Here is a 17,412-nt window from a genome sequence, read left to right as displayed (position 1 = left end):
GTTTATTGACTTTATATCCTGTCTTTCTGCCAAGATGGGATTCAGGGCAGCTCGCAATAATTTTAAAAAATATTAAGATAAAACATTAATTTACAAAGGTTAAAAATTGGTTTGGGACCACAGCAACTACATGGCCCATTCCCAGGAAGCGGCCACCATGGTCCCAAGTTGACAGGTGGCAAGAGTGGATTAAATCTGCTCCTAAAAAGGCTGGCTCTTGCCGGCTTGGCTTGGCCTTGGCATGGCCTCCAGCCACTATGGGGGCATGTGTCATCTAAATACCATCCCCCCAAAGTGACCAGAAGCTGCTTTATTTGTCCCATCTGTTTCAGGCCTTAGAGAAAGTTCTCCCTTGTACAATTTAAAGTTCACTTTGGCTTGTAAAAGGAGATACAGTTTTTCAGCTAGTCAAAGTCAAAAGAAAAAATTTGTATACTAGGAAAAAAATGGAATTTGAAAAACAGTATTATTTCTAAAATGAAAGAAGGAATATATTCCTAACTAGTAGAATCAGGACAACAATTAGCAAGATATCAGCAGCATGGAAATAAAAATTTATTGAAAACACTTACTTGTTCCAGGCTTGCCTAAGGTTTTTAGCACTGTACTGTGTAAAGCGATCTGTAACAAAAAATAATAAAATAAAGTAAAGATTTTTAGTTTTATATAATTCTATACAGGATAAACATTAAGAAGAACCACATTTAAAATACTCTAATAACTAAAACTATCTCTGTTTATTATCTGGTTCAGCCAACAAATCTTTTATTTAGATTTTTTTTCTTGAAATCCTTCTATTCAAAACAAGTTTCTAAACCAGATGACCAAAAGTTTTAAAAATCTAACAAAAGACAATAATAAGAGAAAATGCATGTCCATGTGTGTCCTATTCATTTCTCCAGAGGGCTGGTAAGCAGGCACCTTGGTGTGGTTTTTCCCAAGGTGGCTTCAAAGCTCTTTATACAGCTAAGAGTGTGAGAAAGAGAGAAAGAGAAGGAAGGCCTAGAGAAAGAAGGAGAGAGGGAGGGAGAATGAGTGTGTGTGTTCTCCTGTGTGGTAAATTAGTAGGAGTGAGGGGCAGAAACATGAGTTAAAAAGGAAAATGTCAGGGGAGTGTTTAGATAACTCTAAACAGTAGTTTGTATGAACAAGAGTGGATGTTTTTTCTTCCAACAGCATTTGATTCACAGAAGTGTCAAGCAGACCACTGACTTGTTGATCTATGCCCCCCTTCCCCTGCACACTCTGTAATATCAGGCTGCTCTATTTAAATCCTTTGACTGACAAAGTAGTAATGCATTAGCAGACTTGTTACAACTGGATGGCTGCAGAAATGGGGTGGGGATCTTGAAATCATATCTCATCAGAAATGTAGTCATGCTTCTGAACAAAACACACTCCTCTTGGGCAAGTCACACTCTCAACCCCCCTCTGAAGAAACTTGACAAGAAGACTCTATGATATGTTCATCTAGGGTAGTCATAAGTCAAAAATGGCATGGCGGCACACAACTACAACATCCACCCATAACTCCCCAGGCATCTTTATACATTTTTTCCTCTCAATATTCCTGCCCAAGGGTTCTCTCCATTGGTGCCACAGGGTTTTCCCAAGTTTGTTTAACTTTACTGCTGAGCAGTAAACAGGATATAAACAATCATTTTGATCCTCAGGCTATAAAAAGGGTGGATGGATTGCTGCAAGAATAGCATTTAGTGGGAGGTAAGAGGGGAGTAGTGTGGGGAGATATGAGCAGTAATACTGTAAGAAGAGGCAGAGTGACAGAAACCAATAGTATAATTTAAGTAGGATACTGAAGCATAAAGTGTATTGTAACAATGCAGAGGAAAACTAACTGAAATATTAGTTAAAAGATTTCACTTGTTAAATAAAAATGCAATTCACAAAATTATAAAAGCAAGAAAGCAACTCTTTTATGTGTAATTTCTGAACTACGCAGTTTGAATGGATTAATATCACATATTAAAATGAGAAAGCACATCCATTTATTTTAGTCTGCTCTTTTTTTCACTGGCACGCAAAGACCTTATTTAAACAGGCCTTCTGCCTATGTTGAGTTAGAACTGTGTGGAATATATCCACTGTTTCTCAATATGCATTATGTTTTAATATGTTTTTAACTGTTTTAAAATTAATGTTTTGATTCTTTAGTGCCTTTTACAATTTGTACCAATTTTGTTTTAGTAATCTTGTTTTAAATTACATTATAAGCCACTTTGGGTCCCATCATGGGGAAAAAAATCAGGACATAAGAAGTCAGAGTCTTCACATACATATATAAGTGAAGACTCTACCTACTGTTATTTTATTGTTGTTTTTAGATTTTATTGTCTGTAATTTTAATGGATAGCATCCTTTAAGGGAGGTGGAATTATATATATTGTATTTTTTTAAAGGTTGTACACCGCTTTGATTGTGGTAACAAAAAGCAGGATATAAAGTTTTATTTTATTTTATTTTTATTTAAGATGTGTTTATGGGCTCATACTCTCTTCTGCTGCTGCTGATTGCATCAGTTTTCTCCACTATTACCTGGTTCTTGCTAAGTACAGTTTGTCATGACTGAATGATCCAGCCAAATTCTTGATCACCATTGGAGTAGAATGATGGACTCAGGGTGGGAGGTCTACAACAGATTTTCCCATTGGCTGATTCATCGTTGAGAAAAATATAAGGGATGATGAAATAAGAGATCTCGGGAAAGGGAATATGAATAAGGAAATGGCAATAGGTCTTTCCATTCCAGGCAAAGGATGTGGATATTGCTTGAGAAAGTTAAAGGGAAAAGTAAATTGAACTTACCATGAAGTGTTCTTCTGATTAGCATTGAGTAGAGCATATAGGAAATGATTTTATGATTTATGTATTTAGGTATATGTTTATTATTTATATACTTTCTTTTAAAACACAGTCACAGAAGATTAAACTTTCCTTTCTTTGGAAGAGAGGACCAATCAGAAAACATTATATCCTGTCCAGAGAGGGTAAAAAATGCTTCTGTCACGTGACTTTAACAATATAGAAGAAGAAGAAGAAAAGAATTTTCTAAACAATTTTGTTTTCTTCTGTTTCTGTAAGTGGGCCCTTGCATGAAGCGTTCCATAGATACTCTTGCCATTTGTCTACCATCTTCTCCATTTCTAATTTGGCAAATCCTAATTCTCCCAGCTTCTATTTTGGTCTCTATTAGGATTATTAGAATCAGTACACAATTCCATGTGCTGAAGGATGGTATGTTCTTCCCTAATGTGTTTTTGCTTTATAAAAGCTTATCATATTTACCCGTAACAATTTTCTTACATTAACTTTCCTTAGTTGAAATCAATTCTCCACATTCTTGAAGAATAATGAGTCACCTATGCTATCCATATCTCACTTCTGAGAAAAGAATTAATCATGCCCACAGTTATTGTAACATGTGAGTTTGTGTATGTGTGTAAATGAGGACTCAAAGTAACAATGCTGATGAGGAGAACACTTCATGGTGTCCAACCTTCCATTCTCAGTTTGAATAAGATTATACTGTACTATAAATTAAAGGACAGAATAGTGTATCAGCTTTGGAGCAAAATCCCAAAACTAAACCACAAAACACTTGTCTCAGGGGGTCACAGGATCAACTCTGGAACAAATGAGACTTCTTTTGTGGCATGCTTTTGGTGTAACAAGTGAAAGCAGAGGGATCTGTCCAGGTGGCCGATTTACCAACATCTTCAAATGACATAGATATTGTAGAAAGGGCAGCAGATGTACTGCTACACCTAACAACATTCAGTGTAATGCAATGTAATGCCTAGTGGAATTTGAACACCCTTTGCGACAACAGATCGGGACACAGTACTTTCTAACTCATCTGCTGAGTTGATTATTTACAGAATATGAAAGGACTTTGTTTTCTTCTGATGTATGATTGACAGCATTTGTACCAGTCCTCCCTAGGATGGGGGAAAATTAAGGTAGCAGATGAGTAATGTTATTGATGTGAAAAATCAAGCTTACACCAGTAACAAAGGGAGAAACATTCTAACAATGGGTGAGAATTTTGTTTAATAAGATTTTATCAAAAATTTGCAAATTTCTTTATAAATGGGTTGGAAGGAAGAGGAAAGAATGTGAGAGAAAGTGAAAATGAAATCCAAGCATAGAACATTGTATGCTTGTTTTTTAAAAAAACATTTTTGTTTGGAGCCTTGTATATCTAACCATACCTGATTTAGCACTGACACCTTGCTTTTCTGACAGGTTCATTTTAACAGGTATGTGGCAGACATGTATCATGTAGTAATATCCATGCTTACAAAAGACTTATTTATTGCATTTGACCAATGCAAATACATAATAATTTTATTGATTGGGGGGAAAAACCCAAATTCACAGATTTCTTTATGAACAGATAAAAGGACTTGAAAAAGTGTTCTGGTGATGATGATGACAATGATGATAGTAGTTCCTGTCAGTGTTTTATCTTACAAACATTTAGGCATATATGGGGCATGAGTGGGGCAGTTTAAAGATGAAAATATTTATCTGGAAAATAGATTCTTTTCCTGGAATATACTTTGCAAAAGGGATAGCATTATTGAGCAAGCGATTTAACCTGTACATTGTCTCAAATATAAATGCCTGCCCTAAACTAACATTTATTATAATTTTCTTTTAAACTGAGAGAAAACTAAAATAATGAAGAATATCTAAGTGACCCACCACAAACAAAAGAAAAGATGACCAGAATACAACTTTATAATCTTTACATAATGAACCAACTATGGCAGTTGTTCACAGGGAATACTGAGTAGCATTTAAGGGAAAATGGAAAGAGGAACATTCCTACAGTTTTATACATCCAAACTACTGATCAAATGTTATTCCACATTGTAACTGATTCTGGACCAAATGGACTGGGAATATTGAGATTCTGATTAACATATTTTTAAAAATTCTAAATTCTAAAAAAAACAAACCACACACATACCCCTCATGTTTTATTCTAAATCTCTATAAGCACCACATTTACAAACCACAGTGAGAAAAACATAATCCTTCCTGAGGAGAAAGCAAATTTTATTGCTCCTGAATTTCAAACAAAATAACCTGCAGCACAATTGTGGTCTCTGGTTGCCTAATTATTGCCCCAGATCTCCCATGCAGATCAACCTATTTACTCATCACTTTTACTCTCTCCTCAATTAATTATTTCATAAAATCTATCATTAAATAAAACAACTAATTTATTCTTTTTTTAAAATAAAGATACTTGCATGCTGGTTGACACTGTTAAGTAATCTACATGCCAGTGGTGATATTATCATTTGTTTAGCTTGTCTATGGTATTCATATTTGGATTCTAAGTTTTAATCCAAATGATGCAAGTGTTCAGTTCCATTTCAAGATATTTATTGGTAGTCTCAGAAGTGTAATAGTTTCTGTGGCTTTGTGATTAGAGGCAGGTTTGGAAGCTAGGGACAGGGAGCTTGGTCTCTGAAGCTTTGACTACATTGAATGTTCCCTGTTCCTTCACCATCTATCATTTGCTCATTCAGATCAATATGTAAGTTTACAAATGAAGATTTTACATCACCAACTATACATGTTAGCCTCCTTCCCAATGCTGATTCCCCAATATATGAATGTTCAAAATCTACTTTAAGCAGCTAATAAGATGAATTTCCTTTGTTATCTGACATTTACTTGGTTTCTGTTAATTTTCAATTAAAATACCCAATTTTTCTCCTGTAATTTTGGAGCTCTTCACAAAATGTTAATCAGCCCATTACCACACTTTCTAGCCTAGAAGACTGATTTCTGTTTTTGAACTTTGTTGCTAAAAAATGGCCTCCCACACCGAGGACAACAACTGGAAAAGAGATTATCTGCTGCACTTTCTGCAAGTGCCACAAAAGAAGACTATCCAAAGGAAAATCTGGTTTAGGAGTGGACTGGAAGGGAGAGTTAGAGGAGGAAATGTGAAAAGCACCAAAAGCTCATCTCCCAATTCATCCTTTACACTTTTCCATCAGTACCTTTTCTCACTGGCCCTGAAAAGAATCTTTTTCTTCTTATTTGCTTTCTCCTCCTCTTCTCTTTCAACAATTCCAGTTTGTATCACAATTTTCTGGTATTTCTAATGCTAGAGATGTTACTATCAATTTGACACCAATATATTAGATTGAATTTTTGTTTTATTCTAAACATCACACTGACTAATAAAGCAAAAATATAAACTTTTGGGGCTATTTATTGTTCTTAATAAATCTGCTAATCAATCCAACTAATTGCTTTGTGGACCTGGTTCCTAGCATGGCACTATTTTTTCTTTGAGCTCACGCTCTCTCACACACACTGGAAATAAAAGGGCCTCTTTAATCCACTGGCTTTTATATACTTGACTCCTAAGATACATTAGGTTGTAAAGAGGAAAACTACTGACATATGTTGTTGTCCTAGAAAGGTCTGTGGTTTGCCTAGAAATAAGAGTAATGTGTTCTGCACTAATGAGTAATGAGTAACTAATAATAATTAGATTGTCTTGGAGGCTGCAACAACAAGCTGATCCTAATGGGAGACTCTTTGTGTGTGTGTTGTGCTCTGAAAACTTGAATATGCATAAATACGTTGAATTTTTTTTAAAAAAAATAAGGCATTTAAGTAAGTAATTTTATTAAGATTTGCATGAGCATGTAATGCAAGCCACTCCAGTTTTGCAGTGATTGTAGAAGAATCCATTTGGCACCAGCTCAATCCAGATCATGTAATAGATCTGCCATATGTTGTGTGCAAAACAGATATACTATACATTTATCCTGAGAGGAAACATTGTTTCAGCATCTCATTATATTGAAACGTTGGAAAGCAGCAATCTGAGTTTCTTAAATTAGGATGTTAATAAAAGCTTAAGATAAAATGAATTTTAAACCATTCTTAGTAATCTGAAATGCTGCAAATAATCACATTGCTAGTATTTTTAGCACTGTGGCTGTTTATTACTTTTACCTTCTGTTCAAAATTCATTGTATTCGGTTGAAAATACAGTTAAGCTTAAAAAGCAAAGCTTTTTTGTGCAGATGCTAACTTCCCCTTCATCAGTGTTTTCTGCATACTATTTTCATATTCCAATTAAAGTTGGAAAAGAAAATTAGAGAAACCCTTTGCACCAAGACGCATGTCAGGGAGCAATATGCATTTGTAATGCAGTAGGCATACAGTTTACCATCTCCTTTGCAGTAGGCACATTCTCAGTTATTGACAGCTTCCACGTGCCAGCTTTATTGACAATAAGAATCTGTCCTATCATGTGACTGAACCAGTATAATAGCTACTGATTTATTATTTCTCACCCCAGCTACATGGGGCATGGCTGGGAGGGAGAAGAGACCTTTTGGCAGCTTCAGTGGAGCAGCTATACCTTTTAAATCTATCATAAATCTTTTTGACACAGTCATTGAAAAATAATTACTATATTAATTTTACTGTGGTTTCTCGTCCTGAGTATAGGTTACACATTAGGATAATCAAATGTTGTGATACAGACGTTTCTTCCACACGATCCACAGTTTTTCATGATCTGCACAATCAAAGGCTTTGCTGTAATCTATAATGACTGATTTTCTACTGCAATACTTTCATGTGGTCCATTATCCAACACATATCTGCAATATGATCCTTTGTGCCTCTTCCTTTTCGTAACCCAGCTGGCATTTCTAATTCCATATATGGTATGCAGTTGACACAATACTATTAGCAGAAACAAAGACCTGGAGCAAGTACTAAAGAAGGTCAAGGAGGAAAGCATCAAGGTAGGCTTTATGCTGAACATTATGAAAACAAAAATAATGACCACAGAATACCTACAAGATTTCATTCTATATAAGAAGAAAATCAAAATAGTCCAAAGAGTTCCCATACCCTGGATCAAATATTGATCGGAACAGAGACTGCAACCAAGAAATCAAAAGGAGACTAGGTCAGGGAAGGACAGCTATGAAAGAACTGGACAAGATAATAAAAGATAAAGACATAACTATGAACACTAAAGTGAGGATCATCCAAGCCATTGTATTTCCCATCACCATGTATAGATGTGAAAGCTGGACAGTGAAGAAAGCAGATAGAAAGAAAATCAACTCATTTGAGATGTGGTGCTGGAGGACAGTACTATGGCCAAGAAGATAAACAAAAGGTTCCAGAATTAATAATAAAATAAAATAAAATTTTATTAATATCCCTCCCCTCTGTCCAAGACAACTGGGGTGAAATAGATCAAGCTGGAACTTTCCCGGGAAGCCAAAATGATTAAATTGAGGCTGCTGTACTTTGGCCACATAATGAGAAGAAATGAATCATTGGAAAAGACAATAATGCTAGGAAAGGTGGAAGGCAGTAGGAAGAGAGGAAGACTACAAGCCAGACAATAAGACTCTATGAAGGAGGCCTGATTTAGTTAGACTCATTCAGGGAGCATGCAGGACCTGAGCAGAGTGGTTGAGGACAGTGAGTCTTGGAGATGTCTCATCCACAGGGTTGCCATGAGGGCAGTTAACAACAGCAGTATGGTCTTTGTTATTGAATTTTCAACATCGCTTTGCTTGCGTGGCCCAGTAGTTACTACAACCCCTAGTATCCCCTTTATTGAGGAACAGAATGTATATTGAGTGTTTCCAATCTGTGGGCCATTCTTTTGTTTTCCATATTTGCTGACAGATTTTAGTAAGAATTTGGGTAGATACTGTCTCTGTTGCTTGACACAAATCTCTTGGCATGCCATCTGTTCCTGGAGATTTATTTCTTCCATGTTTTGAGTGCAACATCCACTTCATTTTCAAAAAATGCGGGTTCATCTTCAAATGCTTTTTCTTTGAATGACTCTGGGCCAAAACAAACAGGCCCAATAAAGTGGGCCAAGGACGCTCCAAGATAATTTGCACTGGGGCCACAGCAACCACACACACCCAGCCCTGATCTGGGCTGCCACTGAGGTTTGAAGCGTTATTTTACCACTCCTTTTTGGCCCAGTTCCTCATAAAAGCACGGCCTTGGCACGGTTTCCAGCCATGCTTGGGGCGTATGTCATCTAAACACTACACCCCAAATGTGGCTGGGAACCAGTTTATTTTGGGCCTCTGTCATCCTTTCATCTCTTTTATATACTTCTTCAGTGTATTGTTTCTATCATCTTTTTATATCATACAGCATGTTCTGCTGGTTGTAGAACATCCTCTCTCTTGGTTTAAATTTCCCTTTGATTTTTCAGATCCTGTGGAAAAGGTATCTTGTTCTACCTTTTGAAGATGAACCCACAATTGGAAACATTCAATATACATTCTAATTCTCAACAAAGAAGATACCAGGGATTGCAGTAACCACTGGACCATTGCATTAATTTCTCATGCAAGCAAAGTGATGTTGAAAATTCTACAATAAAGAATTTTAGAGATATGAGTTGGGAACCACACAAATGGATTTATCTGTGCCTGAGCAGTGCACTGTTTAGAACCTTCTAGAACTCCTATATAACACTTTTTTGTGGTAATCCAAAGCAGGACACCATGAGTGGAGGATGGGTGGGGTAATGTTAATTCACAGATGACCACTTCACAAACTACAGTTACAGGTGTGCAATCTGTCTTTTTTCTCCATAATCTCTCTGATTCATACAAACGGGAGTGACATGCCACAGTCATCAGAGGATTCCTCATAAACTCTTTATTTTAAACAGGAACATACCACAGCTGTGCCAAAAGAGGCATCAGTTTTGGATCAGGTGCCCAACCTGTAGTGTGAGATGTCAAAGACTGGCACCATACAGACATCTTCCAAAGGCATACCACTCAGAAGGCAGAGGAGACAGCCACTACAGTGGTAGAGTGTCTTTGCATATGGGCTGGAGAGTCTTTCCTAGCCAGTTCATTGGTCAAGTCAGAACTACCCACTTAGAAAAATGCTGGTCCAAAACTGGCAGTCCAAGTTTCAATGTAGAATAACAAACAAACAGTTTCTGATTCTTTTGGGTGCTAGAAGTTCTGTCAATATAGAAGGCCAGGACCCTTCAAACATGCAAGCATGCAGTGATCGCTTGAAGTAAGACTCTGAGTTCTGCATAAATGCAGACAGAACAATGTCCTAGTTCAGATGGAAGGAAGAGTTGATGTTAGGCAGAAAGGAAATGTCTAGTCTAAGAAAAACTTTATCTCAATGAAAAAGCAAATTAAGATTTGTCAACTCAGAGACAACAGATTTCACTTGCATGTCTATCTGAGGAGAAGGCCAATAAGAGTACAGTCTTCCAGATGAGTAAGCGAAGTTCACATATAACCATAAGTTAGAATAGTTTATGAGACAGATCTAGATCTAGGCTCCATCCCAGAGTCAGTCCCGAAATTGCACTGGCTCCCAATTCATTTCCAATCTGAATCCAAGATGCTTGTGATGACTTCTTCCCATTGTCCAAGGACTGAGGTTTGCTGTGGAAAACTCCTCTGTGTTCCACCAGTGGGTCAATACAATGTTTTGGGACATGGGGCAGACCCTTCTCAGACGTGGCACCCCAACTGGTGAATGCCCGCAAACTGAAGGCTCAACTGGGGACAATATTCATATCATTTAGGCATCAAGTGAAAAGTTGGCACTTCATCACAGCTTCGGGGTGTCATGAATTCATCCCCAGTACTGTTGTACATAGCTTTTAAAACCTTCTAAACTTTAAAATCTGCTTTTCAACTTATTATATTTAATGTATTTTTATCTTATTTAAATTGTTTTATTGTTTTAAATTGTTTAACCTCTTTTAATGTTATTTGTAAGATGTCCCGAGAACTTCTGATATAGGACAGTGTATAAATATTTAAATTATTAAATAAATAATGACCAATTTTGAAATGAAATGCTTCTCTTCCTCCCCAATTTATTATTACGATTAGTTATTTTATTTATTTATATCCTGCTTTTTTCCCAATATAGAAACTCAAGGCGGCTAACAACAAATTTGAAACAATGCAAGTTAAATTTGTTGTTAGCTACATTAAATTCACATATTGGGAATTTAGTTTAATTTTTCCAAATCAGAGAAGTGTCTATTCACCTCCCAAATTAAAAAAAATGAAATGGCCTCTTGGTTCATAATATCCAAATCTTTCAAAAATTATATTCAATGATGTCTTAATATAGTTAATATGTATTTAATTATATTGTGTTGAATTCTACCTGGCTTGAAATGAGGCAGAGAATGAACTCCTGGCCACGACTCCTCATTTGGGGTACCAAGCACCTAAAAAAGAAGAAAGAGAGAAACAATTAAATTTGGAATGAAGAGGCCAAGTATTTTACACATTATTTGATAAAAGAAGATAACAGAAAATATTTTCTCAAAGTTTTCACAGGATTTACCAGCCAGGATTTATTGTAGATGATCAAGAGCAAGTCATTAAACCTTTGTGAATGTTTATACTTATCAGATAATTTCTAAGCAGAATATAAAGCTATTGTATCTCATGAAAAGTTTAATGCTATTAATTCAAAGGAAAAGGACTGATTAAACAAGACACAATGAATATCAGTAGCAATCTCTATCAACACAATTAGATTTTTTAGACTGTAAGCCTGAGGGCAGGGAACCATCTAATTAAAAATAATAATTGTAAGCCGCTTTGAGAGTCTTTGCAGCTGAAAAGTGGGGTGTAAATACTCTAAATAAAAATATTAACTGTCTCTTTTAGTCTAAATTCTAATGATGTATATCCAATGCAAGTAGAATGCAGACTTCTCCTGCTGCCGTAGCTCTCCGTGGACCCCAAATCCTGCTCCAGAAAAAGCAGTATCAAAGGAAATACACTACTGGATCCTAGTGTATTTTCTTAAGTTATAATTCATTATTTGTGATCTTTTCTTTCCCAAATAATGCCTTACTGATGATTATATTTAAAGGATACTAACCAATGATTAAGGCCCAAACCGTACGGGCCAAAAGAAGCAGATTCTGGCCATTTTAGGGGAATAGTGTTAGATGACACATGCCCCGAAAGCAGCCAGAAACCGCAACGAGGTCACGCTCCAGTCCAAAGGACAGATAAAAAGGAGTTGGTTTAAACTGACTCCTGAACAGCACAGCTTGGGGCTTGCGGTGGCGGCCCGCTTTGGGAGCAGGCCATGCAGTTGCTGTAGTCCTGGCCTGATCATGGCTGGAGTGGCCAAAGGCCACTCCTTCCTGGCCATCTGCTTCACCCCAAGACTATAACATTTTCTCATTAATCAATATCAGTCTTTCACTTTAAAGTAGATGACATTTAGTAATAACAAATTATATGAAGCTTCTAATTATTACTGAAATGTTCTTAATGAAAGCTGCAGTTATTGACCAGTACTGAATAGGTTTTGAGTTTGAATGTAACTTTCAAATCTATGACTAATTAACATGCTATTGTTATATTGGGGAAGTTGTTCCACCTTCACCTGAACTACACTACTGTATTTAGAACCATGATGCAATATTGCATAATGGCCAGGAGAGGGCGGCAGAGGATTTAAATTGAGAAGACTCATAATCTTACAGAAGTAAAACATCAGACAGTACTGTATATCAGATTAAAAAAACATAATGGAAAACAAAGTGAGGGTATAAACTTTTTAAAAATGATTGGTATGCAAGCTTTCATACTTAAGAGCCTTTTGTCATTAGACACAAACACTGCACTACATCAGTTGTTCTGAGACTGAATTTCTGAGTTCTGATTTTGTTGGGTTTTCCAAAATTTTCTGAGAAAAATTATTGAGAATTATGAAATATTATTTTAGTGTTACCATGGAAATTTAGAATAAGTAAATAAATACTCCCTGTTGTCACCTGGAGAATTACTTCTGAATATCGGGCCTTATAGAGGTAGGTGTGCAGACACAAAGCTTAGCACTTTTTTGATGGTTGCACTCACCAAAATCTGTACTACTTTACGCAGTTTGTAAAAATGTGTCTTTTTAAGAAGACATTTTGCTAAAGGTTTTAATCACTCCTGAATGCCTTTCAGTCCTTATAATTCATTCTTCTTTTTATAAACTTATTTATTTATTTATTTGCTATTTAAGACTTTTAATTAATGTTTACTTTATTCACCACTTTGAGGGGCGGTAAATAGGAAGGATATACGATTTTAAAATGAAAACCAAAACATCTCTTAACCTCCAAAATCTGAGTTAAATACTGATCACTAATGTGGCTTCAGAGTGGTTGCAATTTAACATATTAAGTGTATTAATTCAATCTTGAAAAAATTTCTGTAACTTTTGTCATGTATCCAACGTTGTATCTACACAATATTTTAAACCATCATTCTTAACTGTTTCAAAATTTCACACTGGTATAAGTTCAATGAGACAGGCAGCCATTCTTCAAGCGGATAAAAAGAGAAATGGCTGAAGAAGAAAAAAGTGAAGTTGTTAAAACATCTCCACCCATCCAATCGGTTTTACCTTCTTGAAAGATAATTTGGAATCGGAACCCATGGGAAAAAACATTTTTTAACGTTAAACGTGTCTCTATGCTTCTTCCATTAACAACTTCTTTTACCTTTGCAAACTGAAGAGTCTTTGGGAAAATACTTTATTCCTCAAGCCTACCATTATATATTTGCCCTGTTTATCTTAAAAATCATTCTCTTCTATGTGCACCTCTTGGGAAACTTTGTTCATGAAAAAGTTAAACTGTGCATTTTCAGTGGACTTATCATCCACAATATTTAGGATGGTATCCTCGCTATGGTTGTACTCCGCTATAATTTGAACTGTCTTTCCTTGGACATTAGCTGGTGCGTTTGAGATGTTAATCTTTAAAGACATTCAATTTTTCAACAAATGCTCATTTTAAAAGCTCAAAAGAATCTACTTTGAATGTTTAATACAAAGAGGTAGGGAAACTGTGGCATCCCAGACAGCTGTTCCCACCACCACACTCACATAGTTAGTCATAAAGAATTGTGAGAGGCTCCCTACTCTGGAGATAACACATTGCTTGGAAGTAAATCTTAGAACTACAAGTACTATCTGAAAGGAATGACAGAAGAAATGGGAAAAAAAATTCATTCATATATCTTCTATGGATATCCTAAAAATTAGCTCAAAAGGAACATGAGAAGATATTACAAAAATACACTACACTACACTACACACACACACACACACACACACACACACACACATACATATATCATGAAAAGCACCCATGGGGGTGGGGATGCAATGTTGAAAGGAAAATAAAACAGAATAAATAAATAAAATAATGAAGAGTTAGGGGCAAAACAAACGGTCCCTTTGTGGCAGCTTCCCAGGATCTTGCGTGTGTGTCATTTAGATGATGCACACCCCCAAGCCAGCAGTAAGCCGCCATGAAGCTGCCTGCCTGACCACATGGCAGGAAGCTTTGCAGCACTCTGTCGGTGTGGTGTTTATTTGCTGCAAAGCTGCAGTGGCAGCACAGCTGGATTTTTGCCAGATCAAAAAGGAGTGGCTTTCTGCCGCTTCACTATGGGCTGGCAAAAAGATGGATTGAGGCCACAGCGTGTGGTTGCCACAGCCCTGATCCGGTGATCAAAGAAGCGGCATCAAGCTGACCCTTCAGGGCCATCTATTTTGGCTCTGAGTGGGAATAAATCAAAATCTGCTTCATCTCATGAACCACACACACCAGGTAGTCTACACAGTCTGGCTTTCTGGTTAACTGTCTTCCTATGAATGCCTACAGCATGGATTATTACAGTGAGGTAATCTTTTATCAGGTATGTTTATAGCTGCTATATCATTCAAAGCCTCCCATTCCACAGAACTCTGTGAGGAGAGGAGGACCAAAATATTGTTTTTGTATTACCAACATTTTTTTAATGATATAGTTCTAGAAGAGGTGGCAATTGTGCCCACTGCCAGGATTGGAAGCCACAAAAATAGCATTAGGAACTCCATACAACCCAGGAGACTTGTGTTGCTCAACCCTGCATTAGGCTGCCAAAAGTTATAGCTCTCAAACAAGGGCACAATCCAGACAAAAGAGAAGCCCTGGAATTGAGCCACTATCACACACATGCCTAAAAAAGGGAATATTTGATAACAAGCTATAATTATTACCATCAGCAGGATGTAATCATGCCATTTTAAAAGCAGTCCCCAGTGGCCTCTTTTAGCAATGCAGGAAGGAATTCTCTTAGATAAGCACTAACCCCTACAAATTCAAGTGTGTAACACTGATGAAACCAATATTAACAGCTAGGATGAACGATCAAGTAAGCATGTAGTTAACCAGAGCTCCACAAGTTCTCTGTCTATATTCCAAAGAGTAAATCATTTTAACCATATGAATTCATTGTGAGGAAAGAGGATATTTAGGAGCAATTTTATGGGACGTTATGAGTCAGTTCTGCATTTCAGAGACTTATGAAGACAGTGACAGAACCACCAACCATGTTAGCTGCCAAATACCCCAAAATTGTCAGGAAATCATCTGGATCCACCAGACTCTCTAGTTGTATCATCCTAATACTCATCCCAGAGATAACTGTCCTGAATCATAATTGTCTTGGTTATCCTAAGTATGAATACAATCAGTTATTTAATACAGTAATTTAATACAGTAATTTCTGTGGTAATTCATCTCTGGTGAACTACCACTTTCTAAAAGAAATTTGTGATTTAACATAGTGTTGCATGGTGTTAGGTTCTGCATGTTCCATACAGCAAAAACATTCTGAATCTCATCAGAATCATAGGGACTGAAATGATATAATGGTCCAATCCCACACACTAAAAGTGAAAACATAAGCCTTATTTGGTCTTTTTTTCTGGCACACAAATCTACAACAGGCAGACCACAAGATATACTTAATAGTTTAAAAAAAACCTCAACAAAACCATATTATTAAGAATAGAATAGAAATTTATATTGTTAAAATCTAAAAGCCGTCACAATATAAAATATATCCAAACAGTAAATACAAAAACAGTGTTAAAAAACAACATCAAAGCATAAAAATCACCAAAAACAACATGGTAAAGTTAATAAAAGAGATCCATCAACAAAAAACCAATAATACATCATATATAATAAAATAATAGAACCATAAAACTAGAATAGATCTAGCTGTCATTCCGATCAAGATAGCTAATTCTAATCTTGCTAGCAGCTAAACCAAATTTTGCTACCATAGAAGTAACAAATGCATTGTTGCCAGCCAAAAGGACACAGGTCTGCTGAAAGCAAGATCTACCGGAAAGGGATTTCAAAATACAACCAAGAAATCTTTGTCTAGGAGATATATACAGAGGGAAGCGTAGAAGGTAATGTTCTATATTCTCCACTTCCCCAGTTTTACAGATACATAGTCTTAGATGGACAGCTGTGTTATTATATTTGCCCGGCAAATAGGCAGAAGGCATACATTGGAACCTTAGAGCAGTAAATGCTTTTCTAGCAGGGGCCAAAGTAAGATTAATAAAGTAATACTCTAACCCAAATGAAGTCTTGTACAATGGGAACCAAAGAGAAAAAGAAAAACTCGAAACTGAAAGAAGATCGGCCCATTTGAAAGCAAGATAAATTTTCTCTTTGATCAGTTGCTTGACTCTACGGGTGGCATAATTTGGAAGTGAGTCCATATTATTAAACAATAAACACTGTCCTGAACTCCAGTTTCAGAAAAATAATGGTGATGTTGAAAATAAGAAAAAAAACGTTTCTTAAAAATTAGGAATAATGCTTCTGTTGAATCACATTCTACAACTGTGTGAGGTCTTACTGTGAAAGAATTAAAAGTATCAATTATTTCAAACAGTCTGTCTGATTTTGTACTTTAAAATTGTCTCATTGTCTCATACAAATTTTCTCAACAATTGAAAAGAAGCCCCTTCTTTTAGCAGACTAATTCTATTTTTAGACCAGTTAATCAGAAAAAATTAAATATGTTCACCATCTATTATACAGATAGTTATTGGTAATATTTTTGTTCAAAGTAGCATAGCATTTGAACTCACTTTGATTTAAAAGAATTGTAGTGCCAGCCTCCAGGCACTTGCACCATAAGAACAAACTCATAAGAACATTTATGTACAGCAGTCAAACTCTGTGTGTAGTGTGGAACTTACCAAAAATATTCTTTCAAGTTGATCTTGAATATCTTTCATTCCTGGAAAAGCAGCAACACCTTGAATCATTTCCACAAAGATACAACCTACTCCCCTGAAAAAAAATAAAAAATATTAGATAAAGAGGCTTGATGTTCAAATTTAGCAGCCATTTGCTTCCTTTGTGACCCAACAGAGGAAGTAATACACTATGTGGCAACATGGGAGAAAGCATTCTCTGTGGTGGCACCTCAGATGTTGAATGGCCTCCTCTTCAATTTCATTCTGGCATTAGTTTAAGAATGG

At 36.2% G+C, this 17,412-nt stretch overlaps 1 protein-coding gene across 1 annotated transcript in view; it reads right to left on the bottom strand.

The window, feature by feature from the left end:
* CDK14 (cyclin dependent kinase 14) overlaps nucleotides 1–17,412 on the bottom strand; it is a 220,875-nt gene that overhangs the window by 26,754 nt on the left and 176,709 nt on the right. Inside the window, exons 9-11 of the mRNA XM_042472048.1 lie at nucleotides 17,128–17,221; nucleotides 11,218–11,281; nucleotides 573–621 (exon numbers count right to left, since the gene is read on the bottom strand). Of these exons, the coding sequence (XP_042327982.1) occupies nucleotides 573–621; nucleotides 11,218–11,281; nucleotides 17,128–17,221 (207 nt within the window). The remainder of the gene's footprint in view (nucleotides 1–572; nucleotides 622–11,217; nucleotides 11,282–17,127; nucleotides 17,222–17,412) is intronic.

Source organism: Sceloporus undulatus, chromosome 6 (assembly GCF_019175285.1).
Source record: "Sceloporus undulatus isolate JIND9_A2432 ecotype Alabama chromosome 6, SceUnd_v1.1, whole genome shotgun sequence".
Classification (NCBI taxonomy): domain Eukaryota; kingdom Metazoa; phylum Chordata; class Lepidosauria; order Squamata; family Phrynosomatidae; genus Sceloporus; species Sceloporus undulatus.
This window is presented reverse-complemented; position numbering and strand designations above follow the sequence as displayed.